Raw genomic sequence first — 16,490 nt, 5'->3', positions numbered from 1 at the left:
GTAACCCTTAATAATACCAACGCGTGGTTGGTAGGAAGAGACAAAATGACTGCGCTGGATGTCGATGTTTGAGTGTAGCAGGTCTTTTATGACTGTTATGGTGATTCTTTTACATGCTGTTCTGTTTCCAAGTAGTCCCCCACTGAGAAAGAGGGCACTGTTAAATACAGTGAAGGCACACTATACTCATCACCTACAGTCGCTTATGTATTTTAAGAAAGCGATACACTTGGGACCCTTCAGATTTTTATTAAGATTCTGAAATGCTAAGAGGTATTTGTGATTTCCAGTTGTGTTCAGATTATTGCCGAGAATGTTTAATTAATAGTGAACATTTTGAAATGTTCCTAAAAGTTTATTGTAAAGCTCTTTGGCAATCCATTTTGTCCTAGAGGGTGAACTTATGTATTCTCGATTACTGTCTCATTAGAATAGACTATTTTATTGTTCTAAAATATCCTATCGCAAACAGTGACTCATTGCAATACAGTATTTGCATGATGAACAAGCAGGTGTAAATGATCAATAACATAATGTGTTGGTTGAGCCAAGGTGACGAACTGAAGCAGAAGCAGCTGAGTAGAGCAAATCAAACTGGACATTTCTAAAGATAATAAATGAATTATGAAGTATTACTTTACCTAGTCATCTATTTGCTTGTTGTATTCAAAATATTGTATCGCCCCTCCCAAGTTGCTTCTTTTTTTCTCAAGCTATTATATTACATGTTGCATACAGTGTGGTATGACATAACCGTTTAGTTCAGACACTTCTTTCCTTTATGATTTAAATACTTGGATTTGTCATATGTACTTTTTAGTATTTACTAATAAGTTACATCATTCATGGACCATAAATAGGGTTAATGAAAAAAGGCAAAATGTAAAATATACAAATGCACAAATTAATGTATTTCAGACATTTAGATGATTGTCTACTGCATGAATAAACGTTCAAGCATAAAATAATAAAAATCAGTTTAGCTGATCTGCTGAAAATGTGAACTCTAATGGGAGATGAAAGCTTTAAAAACGAGGTTAACTGCAAATATCATTTTTGAATGATGACAGCAGTGCTATGAAAACAATGGAAAGACAAACATAATAAAATAAGGGATATACTCACCTAAGCAATAAAAAACAGAAACAAACAAGCAGTGACCTTTTCCAGGTCTGAAGTCAGACCTATTGGTAACTGTTTAAGAAAATGATCAAAGTCAGCATTTTTAATGTAATAACATGGATCATTGCCTTTAATGAGTCTGATATAACTATCATCATCTAGCTGTTAAATTTTGGCTAATTAGCACCTACCTATCACCATTTCTTAAAAGGCAGACATGAGGATAATTGGAAATTAAAATAGGGCAAATATAGAACAGAAAAGGGGACATTTTAAACTTGTGGAATGCCTAATATGTAGGATATTGTACCAGGAATTAAAATACAAGGGTTGTCCCAAATATAATGCATCCATTTTTCCCTCCTTTCTTCTCTCCGAAAGAGCCATTTGGAAACAAAGCCAGTAATACCAATATGTCTTGTTTTTATTATTGATTTAGTTAGTTAATTCAAGGGTTTTGAGTAGGGCAGATGTTATCTCTATCTCACACTCCATATATTATGTATTTTATTTTATCTAATTGATTGCAAGACTCAGTTTCTTACAACTTCAAATGCACCGAAGCACTGCTTGTTCTGTTGCAGTTGAGTTTACTGTTTGTGGCAAATTAATATCCCCCATGCACTTTAGGTGCTTCAGTTACACTTTCAGATATTCTATAATAACGTCTTGCAAAAAAAAACAGTCTCTTTTGAACAACACTTCCTGTTTATGGCAAGCAATCTCAAGTGCATCTACAACTGCATATCTTTGAATGAACAGAAAGCAATTTCAGGATGTCTCAGAATGCCATTCTGATATCTTAAAGTACATTTCAGGTATCTTAATATGTATCTGCGAACATTGTGTTTCAAAATGAGAAGCAAGTGTTGTAATTGTAGAGCAAACTGCCAAATATCTTACAATTTGTTTTAGTTAGGAGAATCTCAGCTGAATTTTAAAATATCATATATACTAAATACTACTGCTTGCTTCATTGTACTCAGGAGAGGTCATTATTTTTGGAGCTGTTCTGCCTCAACTGATCTGTACTTATGATAGTCTTGAAACAATGTGAAGTTTCATTGAAATGCTTACTATTATAATGTCTGTTAAATCTTCTTTATTGTGACCCTACAGTATATAATATGGCAAAATCAAAGTCACATATACTATTTAACTCATAACTCTAAATATACTTGATAAGTTTTATTAGGTTGACTTTTTATAATATGATTGTTCTTTGAAGCAAGGTACGATTGATTTTACCAATGAGTTATTCTAAGCCATCAAGACCTGAATATGTCTTTTATATATGGTACATTCATGTAATGGGGTACATACAATTTGTGTATTAATATCTATGTGTGTTTTTCCCATAGAGCCTCCTATTGGTCAGATCCACCCACCACATGGTAGTGTGACTCCACAGAAGAACAGCAACCTTCTTGTAATAATCGTGGTGTCAGTTGGTGCTGTAACTATTGTCGTTGTGGTTATTGTGGCTGTCATTTGTACTCGGCGCTCTTCTGCACAACAACGAAAGTAAGTCAAAACTGGCTCATGTCTTGGTCACCCTTATTCTTTAATTGGTTATCTGTTCAAATATATATATATATATATAACATAAATATACGATATATTCATATATAGTTATATATGTGTGTTGGTGCGTATGTCTATCATCATTTAACATGACATAATGCTGCACATCCTATGCTTTGTCCTAACTTTGATTTGTAATGAATACAATTGCAGTCATGGCTGTATTGCTTTAATGAACATACATATGCACATTCCATCCATCCATTTTCTTGCTTATCCATGGCAGGGACTGTTCCTTTAGTGGGTGGTATAGCTCCCTAGTTGGAATAAGTTCTTTTGTAATTGCGGCATTTTAAGTAACCGAAAACTATATAGATATAATATTAAAAGGCGATACCTCTCCCATAGTGATACAGCGGTAAAAAAAATCACATAAGAGAAAATAACTTAGCTTTCTTTAATGACGATTTACGCGGCATTACAGACGGAAAGCCTATGGCAAAGATAATACCAAGGTGGGATCTTGATCTATACAGTCTGCCATCTTTCGTCACTGCGCTGGAAGGCTTTTCAGGACGGATGATGATATCACCCATTCATCCATGGCTTCAAATTGTCTTTATATACTGTCTTCTCCACGTGTAGGCCCTCACGTCGGCAAATAGTCCATTTCCAAACAAGGAAAGAAGATTTTGTGCTGACAGATGTATACTATTCTGTCTTTAGGATGACTATACATTCCTCCAGCTGTCTTTGTCTTCCTTGTCCTATGCTTGGCTCTGCAATTCTAAATGCTGAACCCATTTGTACTAAATCTGGCTCAGCTATGCATGTACAAAGAAAAGAAAAACAGATTTAAAGTGTCTGCACAGAGACAGTGACATTAAACTTAATATTATAACAAACTTGTTATAACAGGGTCACAGGACAGCTAGAGCCCATCCCAACAGCTATTTGGAGTAAGACAGTAACAACATCTGGACATACTGTACATACTGTATGTGAGATATGCAACTTTGAAAACATCGAGGTGTATTTCTGTGACTTAAAATCATTTGATGTACCATCAAAAGAATTGTGAAGCAAGTATGCATAACGCTTTACTTTTTTTTTTTAATATTTTTATTTTATTAATTTTCATTGTAATCATTCCATACAAACAGATCAATTTATAACCCAACAAAATTGAAGACAAATCAAACCCCACCCCTGAGAAGGAGAGCTTAGCTAAAGGAAAATTGCTTAAGGCTTTTTAATAAGGCAACATTAAACAAAAGAAAGGGAGAAGTAAATATATATGTAAATAAGAGATGGAGAAGGAAGTTAAATGCGGTAATAGTTATTTCTCTTATTTTAAAATAATATTGATTAAATCCTGCCAGGTTTTGAAAAAATTTTGTACAGATCCTTACTTTTCTGAAGCTAGAAAAAAATTCGGAATGCTAATGGAGGGGCTAGATGACTAACTGGTCCGAACAACATGAAATCTGTGTAGGCTGGTATTTTTTTGTCCAATGTTGTTCTGTTACCTTTAAACAAACAGGAAGAAAAAATAGCTCCAAAACAATTAACATAAATGGAAGTGAACAGTGTCATTCCATTATTATATTTTTAAAATATTGCCAGTTGGTAATGGAGAGAAAAAAAAGAAAACTCCTCAGCAACATCTCTGGAGAAGTAAAAACCACTGGAGGGTCCACGGTGGACGGGCAAAGTCTAAAAACAAAGTCAGACACCGTCACAGTCCTGGAGACCTCAGCCAACTGGCAGCCCACCTCCCCCAGGGAATTCTACAATAGAATCAGTGCTGGGCCATCTAATATGACGTCAGAACCTTCCCAGCCATTTATTCCAAAGCTCCTGATATCACAGATGTTTTTCTATGGGCAGGAAAGCACCTTGGAAATACAAAATGCCCCATAATAGACTATCACCATTACAGTGTGAGTAAATGTTTGGATTTCTTTGGTAAAACAGGGGGCAGTTCACTTTAAGTGCGGATATTTACTAAACTGGAGTAGAATTTGGTTGAGTTCTGTATGCTAAGCCAAGCTATTTTAAAGCAGGTAGTACTGAGGAGATATAATCACTTACTTAAAGGGGACGATTATTTCTGCTCAGTTTGTTGTTAGTTGAATTGTAGACTGGAGATCTTTTGAAATAAGTGTCTTGTTTTGAGACAGTTTCTTTTATTTTCCTAAGAAGTCCATAGGAAGTGATTGATTAATTTGAATCAGAGCATCCTGTAACAGAATTTACACCTTTTAAACTACAAAATATGTTCTTCATATCTAGATATGTAAACATTCTAACAGCAGCCTGTTCCATTTATTATAGAAAAAGTTTTTCATTATAGCTACTTTTTAAAAGTTTGTTCATCTTTTTCTCCCTGTTTTATCGTTGACTGCAGAAATTCAGTACAGTCCCTAAATTTCAGAAAGAGGTTTCAGCACCTAAATTTTAAAAGCTGATGATTGTGTCCTTTTAAAACTTATACATACATGTAAAAAACCACTGCCGGACTGGTTTCTGGTCCATGATTGACTGCTGCTGGGATACACTGAAGTTTTTTGTGACCCTACAATTCAAAAGCCGTTCCTGGGGAGCTTCATAAAACTGATGAAAAGATGGCTGTTATGAGTGATATGGTGGTCCAATGAGTAGGGCTGATTTCACAAAGATACGTTTGTAACCCATGCTTGATCATTTCTCATGTGAAGTTCTTATGTTCTAGAATAGATAATAATCTATACTCTGAAATAATGCTCTATTTTTCATATTTTGAATCACATTAAAGTAAAGATTTTTTATTTGAACTTCTTTTAATTAATTCTAACATCATGTAAAACTTTAACTCTTGTACATTTTTGAACCAGCATATAGTATAGTAGTACGTGGATTGTTGACTCCTGATTAGCCCATTATGAGTTACAATAAATCTAAGATTTGCACTGGAACTTGATTTAGTTCATTAGCAGATTCAGACAAGGATGGATAGGCTGATGAATAAAAATGACCATGTTAAATCAGTCAACAGTTACGCAGAGTTCAACAATCCCAGTGATGACCCTTTTTTGTTCTTTTTTTTATTCCTTTACAGTTCTGCGAGTTTACTCTTACCTAAAACAAAATGTTGACTCACAAATTACTTGTGTTAAATATTCAGGGTAAGATGAAAGCATATACAATGTTATCAAGCACCTTTAGAGTTCTCTCAGTAGCACAAATAAGAGATGACATCCTTTTGGCTAAATCAAAGCAACAGCTAATAGCAGCTCTCTGTTTTATTATTTATCTGATTCAGTACCTTTAGGAAAAAAATGTTCGTACTCAGTATTGGGTTTCCTATTTGGTTTATGCTGTGTTGTTTCCAGTGTTACAATACAAAAGAATTATGTATAACCTTACTTTGCAGATTACTAATTGTGTCAATGTATAACTAACAAATTGGACATGTTAGTTTGCTTGGTTAAATAAGGCTTACAGATCATTTTTATTACACCAAATTAGACTTGGGTACTTCATCCTGTAGTTCTGTTTGAAGCAGTCATTTCTTCTGTTGCTGTTCATAGAAATGCTAACTTTAATACATACCAGCATCCTTCATTTTCTGTTCCCACAGTTGGGGTAAAAAACTATCCATCCATCCATCCATTTTCCAACCCGCTGAATCCGAACACAGGGTCACGGGGGTCTGCTGGAGCCAATCCCAGCCAACACAGGGCACAAGGCAGGGAACCAATCCTGGGCAGGGTGCCAACCCACCGCAGGACACACACAAACACACCCACACACCAAGCACACACTAGGGCCAATTTAGAATCGCCAATCCACCTAACCTGCATGTCTTTGGACTGTGGGAGGAAACCGGAGCGCCCGGAGGAAACCCACGCAGACACGGGGAGAACATGCAAACTCCACGCAGGGAGGACCTGGGAATCGAACCCAGGTCTCCAGGTGTCCCAACTGCGAGGCAGCAGCGCTACCCACTGCGCCACCGTGCCGCCCGGTAAAAAACTAACAATATATAAAATATCATTATAAATAAATTTTAATTAATATTTTAGAGATTAGTTTACAGTTCTAGGGACATGGTTTCAGTGTTGTTTGCCAGAGTTTCTTCCATAGTCTGTGCAAATGATCTCCATGTTTCATTTCCTCAAACTGGCCCATTTCTATGTGTTTGTTGGAGTTGAATAATATTCCTTCCATTTTTCAAATCTTGAAGTGTCTTCTGTTGAGTTTAGATCTGATTTTTAAAATCCTTGCATGTAGAAATAAAGCCTTTAGGGAACAGGGTTAGTACTGAAATCTCGCATCTCCTAGGACCTCCATGGTTTGAATTGGCACATCGACCCCACAGGTGTGTAAGTTTGAGCTTTCTCTGCATACTCCTGTTTTCGCTAATGTCCGAAACTCATGCATGGTTACTTAATTTGATTTCTTAGTTCTTCCACTTTTTGTGTAAGTGTTTACTACAGTGAACTAGCATCCCTCCCAGTTATCACACCTCTCCAATTAAGTTTCAGTCTGATTTTAAAATTCTCCATTTAGCATTTGATGTCATAAATGCCTTACTCTTCATGGGCAACACAGTGGTAAAAGGACTGGCACTGCAGCCTCTTAGCTCCAGGAGTTCAGATGTCTGTCCAGGCATTGTTTAAGTGTGTGCATGTAATATCCAGGTTAATGTGCTCTCCATGCAGAGATGTGAATCTTAGTTTGAGTGATGAGTCTAAATTGGTTACAGATGAATCAACATGGGCATATATTTTAGTGTGCTTTGTCTCATCAAGAGTTTTGTCCTACCTTGTACCTGTTTCTGCTAAGATAATGTACAGTGTGGCTTCTTGCTGTCCCCAATTAAAACATAGCTTCAGAAAATAAGTGATTGAAAGCTTAATAACTTAAACGGACTTTCACTAACCAGCATAAAAAGAAGTTCAATGTCTTTTGCATTGTATTGAGGAGCGTAAGCCATGCTTTTGGATTCCGTGTACAATTATCATGGGTCTAAATTGTCTCAAAATCATTAATTTAGAAGAACTCTTTGTAATTCTACATTGATGTTTCTAAGAGGAGACCTGACAGAGAATTGTCCTCAAGATAGCAAATTACATTCTGGCTGATTAGATCTGATCTCAAACGTGGTGTTGGCAAAGCTATCAAGACTCGAGCTCTGCTTCGTCAAAATGCCAGAACAGCAGATTGCAAGGACAAACCTCACATTCATCTTCTAATCTCCTAGTGCATAATCGCCCTCCACATCACTTTCCTAAAGAATGAAAAGATGACAAAGCAGTATGCCTGGGAAACTAATTCATTTATTACCCACCTGTGCGTTTATTGTTGTCAATTTTGTGTCCTGACTACAGTAAACTTAAGGACACACTGTATTCAGACTTTTTTACATTGCACCATATTGTACTTTGGAGTAGACTGCTTTTGAATTGCAATCATTTTTGGTGAACCTGCTGTAAGGCAAGAGATTGCAGACAGCACTATATTAAAATAAATTTGAGTGTATAAGAAAAATATTCAGAATATTCCAGGTCCATATTTATTAGCAATATGAAAAAAATACTCCTAATGCATAACCCATATTTCTAAAAATTAGACGCAATAAACAACTGTATACACGCAGTAGCGTAGCGTGGGTGTCAGCCGCCCGGGGCGGAGGAAAATTCCGCCGCCCCCTTATTTAGGTATGGTTCACATTTTTACAAGATATTATTATTATTTATTGTGAAATTTTCCCGCCCCCTAAAAGTGCCGCCCGGGGCGGGCCGCCCCCACTACGCTACGCCACTGTATACACGTGAATACAACAAATGATTGGAAGTAAATGTTACTATATTTTCTTCTCCCTGTTTCTATATGGGATACTCTCTGGATATACCAGGTTTTCTTGTCACATTCCAAAAGATGCAGAGGTTCAGTTTACTGGTGGCTGTAAATTCCCGGTGTGAGTAATTATTTGTTAATTAGTACCAATAGATTGGACCAGCACATTTGTATGAAGAGTGGCAGTGTGGTGCAGTGAAGAGAGCTGTCGTCTAATATCCCTGGATTTGATTCCCAGTTTAGGCATTGTCTGATTGGAGTTTGCTAATTTTTCATTACAAATAATTATTACAAATACTGAAGCAGATTTATTGTCACATAATCATAGTATAGTGAAATTCTTGCTTGCATGCACTAATCAACTTGTAACATATCACCATTCTCTCACTATGATTACTGAGGATACCTAACTTACCTCAAAACCTCTTTCTTTCTTACCTAAAAATCTCAGAACTTATTGCAAGGGGAAATTTGTGTAGGACCCTGTTTCAGTGTGTTTTGCAATGGACTGGTGCCTCATCCAGGATAAGGTCCGGCTCCCTGCAACCTTACATATGTATAAGGGAAATCAAAAAAATACTGATTAATGTATGCTAATTAAAAGGTGTCATTTCACCCTACTTTCTCCTAAATAATTGGGTTAAATATGTTTTGCAAGGAGAACAATTTAATTATTAAGCTGTGTAGATCAAAGCTACCCCATTAGAATTTTGGTTCTACCCTTGCATCGAATTGATCCTGAGAATGATTAAGCACATTCCATATATGGATAAATGAACCTTTGAGTCTTCAGAAACCTGTGTTCCAGGTCAATCTTGCAGTGAATGATTTGAGTTGATGTAGAGGCAATGGTAGAAGGAATGTCCACACCTTCACATTAAAGTATTCACTTGGTTTTCATAGGTACTATCTCTAAAAGCCAGTGATCTTAGCTAGGCCCGGGTATCAGCACTGATGTCCCAATTTGATTCCAATTCACAATGCCCTGATTCGATTTGATATCGATTTTTTCTTGACTGAATTAGTGTGCACTGATGTATTTGAAGTGGTGATTTTTTAGAAATTAATTAACCATGCATAGAGAACGATAATATAATGTGACAAATTTCAGTAACACTTTATTTAAAGGGTGTCAAGCTTGTGACTTCATAACATTTACATAAGCATGGAATGACATTTAAGAAGACATACTTGATTATTAATAAACAGTTAACATCAGTATTGGGAAGTTTTTCACAGCATTGCACTCATTCAGAATTAACCATAATTTAACTAACATGTATGACCACATCAGAGTCTACACATATATTGGGGGGGGGTCTTGTTTTAATACAATGCAATGGCATCTATTTTATAAAACACCTCTATCATCTTGTGAATACTATTATTATAAAATAATCAAGTATTCCTTCTTAAATAACAAATGTTATTCAATAACCTATTCGTGTTTTATGAATCTTCATGTAGACACCCTTCAACTAAACTGTTAACCATATTTTTTCCACTATTGGACATTTAAAGTAACCTTAAATTAGTCAAAATTAAAGATACAGTGGGAACACTCATGTCTTAGTATAATTCTACAGGTTACACATATCTTCAGTTGCTCACGTGTAGCTGTCATGCTGATCAGTCTCAAAAATGTGTCCTGACAAAAAGGGAGCATTTTATAATGAGGATCTGTTGCTGATGCTTGTTTCTAGGGGCATTGAAAGAATGGAGTATAAAAAAGAACAGATTTTTTTGCTAAATACAAGCAAAGCAGCTCTCGTTTAAAGTTTTTTTTTGCCTGGTTTTTGCATATGCATTTTTTTGCAGTGCAGTCCTAGCAATGTATTACGCAGACACACTGCCATTGATATAAAGGAGACCCATATTACCTCCAGGGGGTCCCTTGTGCATTCCATGACTTTTAATTACTTTGTTCATATCATGGGCTTTTCTTGAAGTGATGTTACCAGCCCAGCAACCCACAATGAAGAAAATGATACTGGCCATCACAGAAGAAGATATGTTACTTCCCACATTAAAGGAACGTTGTTTCCTAAAGACAAAATAGCTTGCTTTGCCCTTTCTATTATACATATGTAGTTTCTCTGTGTTACGAAACCACTCTGACCTGTCATTTTTGTGGATCTCCAAGTACTTGTAGGAGTGCACCGTGTCTACATCCACTCCTTGAATAGCGACTGGGTGTAGAGGCTCTTTGGTGTATCCAGGGGTGCATTCAAAATCACTAGCACAATCTGGAAACAATACTTGCATCTCTGTCATATAAGTATAATTTTATAGTAAATATTAATAGAAGTTTAGGAAAACTGGCCTGGTTGCTAGTAACAAAATCTCTCAGTTGCTTGTAGTAGAAGAAGAATTTAAATGAAAGATGTTTTATGATGCACAGTTGTTAAAGTAGGTAAATGTTGTTAGATCTTACTTCAATGATATTTTACAAAACTTAGAAGAATTGGAATGGTGAGGTTTGTTGTGCTGAAAGGCCTACTCTAATGTTCTAAACTCTAATGCTCTGAATTTATTTCATATGTTCATTACTATGTACTTTAACAAAGTCAAGTTGGGGAGCATGCACTGGTACTGTGCGTTGCCGCACCCACTACATGACAAAACAGCTCGGGATCCCAGTTGGCAACCCCCAGGGGGGTACTTTAGCAATGGTGAAAAATTATGATTGTTTAATGGTGAATTTCAGTTTAGCACATCAGCCCCAATTATCTTCTGTACTGCCACCTTTTGATGGTAGCATTCATCCTTTATCCAAATCTGCTTATGCAGAGAAGTGTTGGAAGGAAGCTGGACCCTATCCCAGCAAGCATCAGGTGCAAGGCAGGAACAATCCCAGGACTCTTCACAAAGGAAAGCCTTACAGGATTTACTTTCCTTTTGTTAGGTGGTCTAATATTAAAAATAGCACAACAGAAAGAGTCAGTAATAATTACTTGAGATGGTTCATGACAGTTGCTTCATGGTTTTATGTTCAATTTGAATAATTAATCATGACATGTCTCAATTTAAAACAACCACAAACTGCAAGTTACTTATTTGCATGTTGACATCTCAGTGCTTTATGTTCAGACATCACAGCTGACATTTTAACTGAAGGGTACTGGTTAAGGAGCATCAGTACTGTTTCAAAAATGAATCATGAAATTAACTATATCATTCTGAGCCCAGGTTGCTTTGTTTTTGTAATTTAGGGGTTCAGCAGCCACCAGGTTCCACTATAATCTAAAAATAAGTATTCAAGATAAAGCATTGATATGGTTTCGAAATTTTAGAATGAGTATGTTTTGCTGATACAATTACTAAGAAATTTAGCTAAGATATGTTGTACTCTAGTGAGATTAACTTTCATACAGTATAAAACTGTTTTTGAAAACAACAACAGCAGCAGTGATTACAGCGCACAGCCCTAGAGACTGTTAAATCAGGCTCTGTTTTCTAATGTGTTTCTGAAGAAATACCATTACATGACAACATCTCATTTTTAATGAAGGCAGTGGCGGAGACAGAAAACAAAGCCCCACTGGAACTCAGTGGTGTTCAGAGAAAGCAGCATTTAATTATTGAAATAATAACACCCTGTAAATGGAGGAAAGGATTAGTGTCTTCAAGCATATTATTAGCACATTTAAAAAGAACTTTCTTTCTATGGACCACCATTATTCAGTCAAATTTTAATTTACTTATTGCAAGGTAAGTTATTTTAAAAAGAAATCTGTGGAGAGGTGAAACATTTGGAAGTGTCTCGCACGTAACATGTGTTTAAAAAGTCAGACCTAATTGTTTATTGGAATACATCGCATTCATAATACGATAAGCCAGTTTTCTGTTCCTTTCATTTGTAACAACAAGGAAAATATATTTGTCTGGTTTATTTTGATGTCAAAAAGCTAACAATAACCTTTCAGAAATAATGTAAATAATTGTTGGTAGAAAAAAAAGAAGTGCCATGCGTTGCAGTAAAGTGCCTCATTTGCATCATATTATGTACAGGTTAATATGTCAACACTTAATAAAAAATATTTTAAGAGCCATAATATCCAAAGTAAAAAAAAAAAAAAATCATATACCCTTAATGTTCAAATACCTGCAAGGTTTTAATTTGTAATTCCGGTTTTCCATCCCCAGACTAAACGAAGCTGCAAATTCTAATGAAATTCTTCTTTTGATTTGTATCCTGTAAAGAGTAGTTAACTGCCTTTGGGATGTGAAATAGGCGCTGATATGCTCTGGCTAGACAGTTTTAAAGCAGGCATAATCTGTAGAATCATTTCTTGTTATAACCTTACTGATACATACTGTATTTACGCATCCATCATTATGTTTTCTGAGTCCAAGAGAATCCCAGAGTATTCCTGTACAGCATACTAGTGCATTAGAGAGACTCAGAGTCATTCTTAATGGAACAGTTTAGATTTGTTAATTCACCTAACCTACACAATCAACCGTCTATAGCAACATTGTAGCAACAAAAGCGAAACAAAACAAAGAACCTCACAAAGAGAAATCAAGAGCAAAAACAAGGAAAAATGACCTAAAAAAATAAGCATAGATTATAAGAGTGTGACCAGTGGGTCCAGCGCTGATTCCTGCTGTCATCTGGATGTAGTGTGCCTTCCATGATCATTAATTAGTTTTAAGTGAGTTTGATTATGATGTGTTATATTATTTTAAATGGACAGATATTTACACGCCTAGTTAATTTTATTTATCCAAAGAAAGATAGCATATTGAACCTGATGGCTGCTGAACCTCTAAATTACAAAAAAAAGCAACCTGAGCTCAGCATGATATAGTTAATTCAATGATTCATTTTTAAAACATCCTCCTTACCCAGTACCCTTCAGTGAAAATGTCAGTAAAATATGTTGTTTTTATTGTCTGTGTTACTAAGAAACCATGCAAGAGCTGGATCACAATGGGCTATAGCTCATCCTTGTAAAAATCATGGAGGAAAGATAAAATTATAAGCTTCAAACTTTACATTTAAATACAAGGGTGCTGTAGAGTTGAAAACAAGACTAGTGGTGTCTTCAAGCCTGTGGATTCCCTTAAACCCAGATAAGCAGGAGCAGAATATGCAGATCTGTGTAGAGTACACATACATGAAAGTTTCGACTAAGAATTTCGACTAATGTGTGGTGTACCAGTAGGGGGCGCTAGAGCTCCCTTGAACCCTCAGGTACCACTCCAAACACCAGGTAAAATTCCAATTATTATTTATTTTATAATAATAGTGTGCACAAAGCACCCTCCACTCCACACTACTCATACAAATCAATACTCAATACAATAATCAATTCACCAATCCTTCTCTCCCAGACGCGTTGCCACCCTTCCACCCAGCTCAGCTCACCGTCTGGCTTTCCCACAGTCCTTTTATATTCCCTGACCCGGAAGTGGTTCCAATCCTACAGTCCATGGTTCCTTATCACTTCCGGGTCTGATTAAAAGTCCTTTTCTTCAACACGGAAGTACGTCGTTCCTTCCTGTCATGTGATTATGACGCACGTCTGGGTTATAGGGCACGTAGCACTCTGTAAGCCTCCCTACAGCGGCTCCTGGTGGCCTCCATGGTATCCAGCAGGGTTGTTTATAAAAACTACACCATCCATAATGCCCTGCTGGAATTTGGGGACCTTCCATGCTGCTGGGAGGCCTCCATCTAGCGGCCTGGAGGTGTGGACCGGAATATTCGGCCAGCCATCCCTCACAGTGGCCAAAATGGAAAAGTTATAACCACCTATATAAACCACCTTTATTTTAGGACCATGGGTTCACATGTTGCACTAGCATGAAATAACATTTTCTGAACAACAACATTTATTTCTATAGCACGTTTTCATACAAATGATGTAGCTAAAAGTGCTTTACAAGATGAAGAAAGAAAAAAGAAATATATATAAATGAGATTAGGCAATACTAAGTAACAAAGAGTAAAGTAACAAGAAAAAAACTCCAGAGAGCTGGAAAAAAAAACAAAATCTACATGGGTTCCAAGGCCACAAGACCACCCAGCCGCCACTAGGCATTCTGCCTAACATTAATGATCTAAATCAGTCCTCAGGTTTTCAGGCTTCACATGGAAGAATTAGATGATGATGGTCATGAGGACCTCTGGCCTTCAATCCATCAATGTAGGGACTGCATGGTGCTTTGATCAGGTGGTGGTGGTGCAGATCGCCACCACAGAAAAGTGGAAAAAGAACAGCAGAGAAAGCAGGGGTTAGTACGGATTGTGGAGATATGATAAAAATATATAAACAAGCATTCTTCATGTACAAAAACCAGAAGCAGAGCAAATGGATGTTTCCATAACAGTACAGCCTACCTGAATAGCAGTTCTTCTTCCTAGGAAGCAAGGTTACAATGTGCCTAGATAACAGGTGTCTCTTTCATTCTTGCGTTGTGCCTTTAAGTTGATAGGTCTTTGATCCGGCATGATCTCTGTCTGGAAGGGCAGGGACGAGCAAGTTCTGGTATGCCTCCATATTGAAGCCAGTCTTGTTCTTCCTTACTGTAACCCTTGGACCAATGGGGTGTATATAGGCCAGCTCCCTTTCACTGTTCATATCTTGCACCCTTAAACCAGTCACGGCTAGGCAGGAGCTATATTCTTGAAACGTTTACCAGTCAATGTCCCAAGCTAGTACTTTGTAAGTTTTTTTTTTAAATACATTCATTATCACTACATGGCTAAATTTTATATATGAAATATGGAACATTAATTTTAAAACAACACATCACAGAAGTTTTCAAAGTCCATTCCCATATCGCCTAATGATCAGTCCCTCTAACCTCACCCCATCTTGTGAGTTCATCAGGCAGGTGCTAAATCAGCTTGAGGTTGGTGGAGCAAATACAGATCTTAAGCAAAGTAACTCATCATACCTTGTAACCATTCCTATCTCTGTGTCAGTTTAAGGTGTGTGACAAATGCTTTTTATGTATTTATTTTTCAGGAAACGTGCCACACACAGTATAGGCAAAAGAAAAGGCAGTCAAAAAGACCTGAGGCCCCCAGACCTATGGATTCACCATGAGGAAATGGAGCTGAAGAACATTGAGAAGCCCACTGGCTCTGACCCAACTGGCCGGGACTCACCAATGCAGGGTTGTCAGGACATCACACCTGTCAGCCACAGCCAATCAGAAAGCCAGATGGGCAGCAAAAGCAGCCACTCAGGTTACTGTTTCTCCATGTTAATTTTGTAAATGGATGTTAAGCCTGGTGAAAGATGAGGGTTCACTTTTTGTCATGTAATTTATGTTTTATGAATGCAGATTATTATTTATGTGGAAATAGTATTCTTCATATACGTGCATTTTCATTTAAAATGACTTTTGTTTGCTATCACCAATGATTAATGCAGAAATGCAACATGTTTAACTATGTTATGTTGTTTATGTTACTAGTTAATGATGTCTATGAATCAATCCAAGCTGGAAAATGCCTAAACAGTAACAGTACCGAAATCAGCTTAAAAATTTAAAGGAATCTGATTCTTATTTAGATGTATTTTGTGTGAATAATCACAACTTCAAACCACTGGGAAGGAGGAACCTTGAGGTGAATCTTTGTGTTTTACTTTACTACTGAGACATGGAGAATAGACAGATTCCACCCAGACAGCAACTAGGTCTGGCTTAGGGAACAGGAGAGAGCAACACTAATCCCTGCATCATTAGGCCTTTCCTATGTCATTTAAACGGCAGCACACCTACAGAACTGCACAAGTTTAAAGTTTACTGTAGTACTGTAGTATCTGTAGTATCCCCACCCCACCTTGGGAGATAAACAGCAATTTTTCTGTCACAAAGTCTTTTAGTGTTCACTTTAATGACCTGCAGCATTTAGTTTTAATATAACTGCAAAATATAAAGTGAGTCGTAGTGGAGTCATTTACATTTCCTACACTATATGAAGGTATACACTTTGATATTATTATTATTTTCAGTGTCTTAAAGTTTGAAAAAAAATT

At 36.7% G+C, this 16,490-nt stretch overlaps 1 protein-coding gene across 1 annotated transcript in view; it reads left to right on the top strand.

Moving 5' to 3' along the window:
* Positions 1–16,490, top strand: part of dcc (DCC netrin 1 receptor) — an 899,751-nt gene that overhangs the window by 805,816 nt on the left and 77,445 nt on the right. The window contains exons 23-24 of the mRNA XM_051928027.1: positions 2,484–2,646; positions 15,471–15,694. Of these exons, the coding sequence (XP_051783987.1) occupies positions 2,484–2,646; positions 15,471–15,694 (387 nt within the window). The remainder of the gene's footprint in view (positions 1–2,483; positions 2,647–15,470; positions 15,695–16,490) is intronic.

The sequence above is a fragment of the Erpetoichthys calabaricus genome, chromosome 5 (genome assembly GCF_900747795.2).
Source record: "Erpetoichthys calabaricus chromosome 5, fErpCal1.3, whole genome shotgun sequence".
Lineage (NCBI taxonomy): Eukaryota > Metazoa > Chordata > Cladistia > Polypteriformes > Polypteridae > Erpetoichthys > Erpetoichthys calabaricus.
This window is presented reverse-complemented; position numbering and strand designations above follow the sequence as displayed.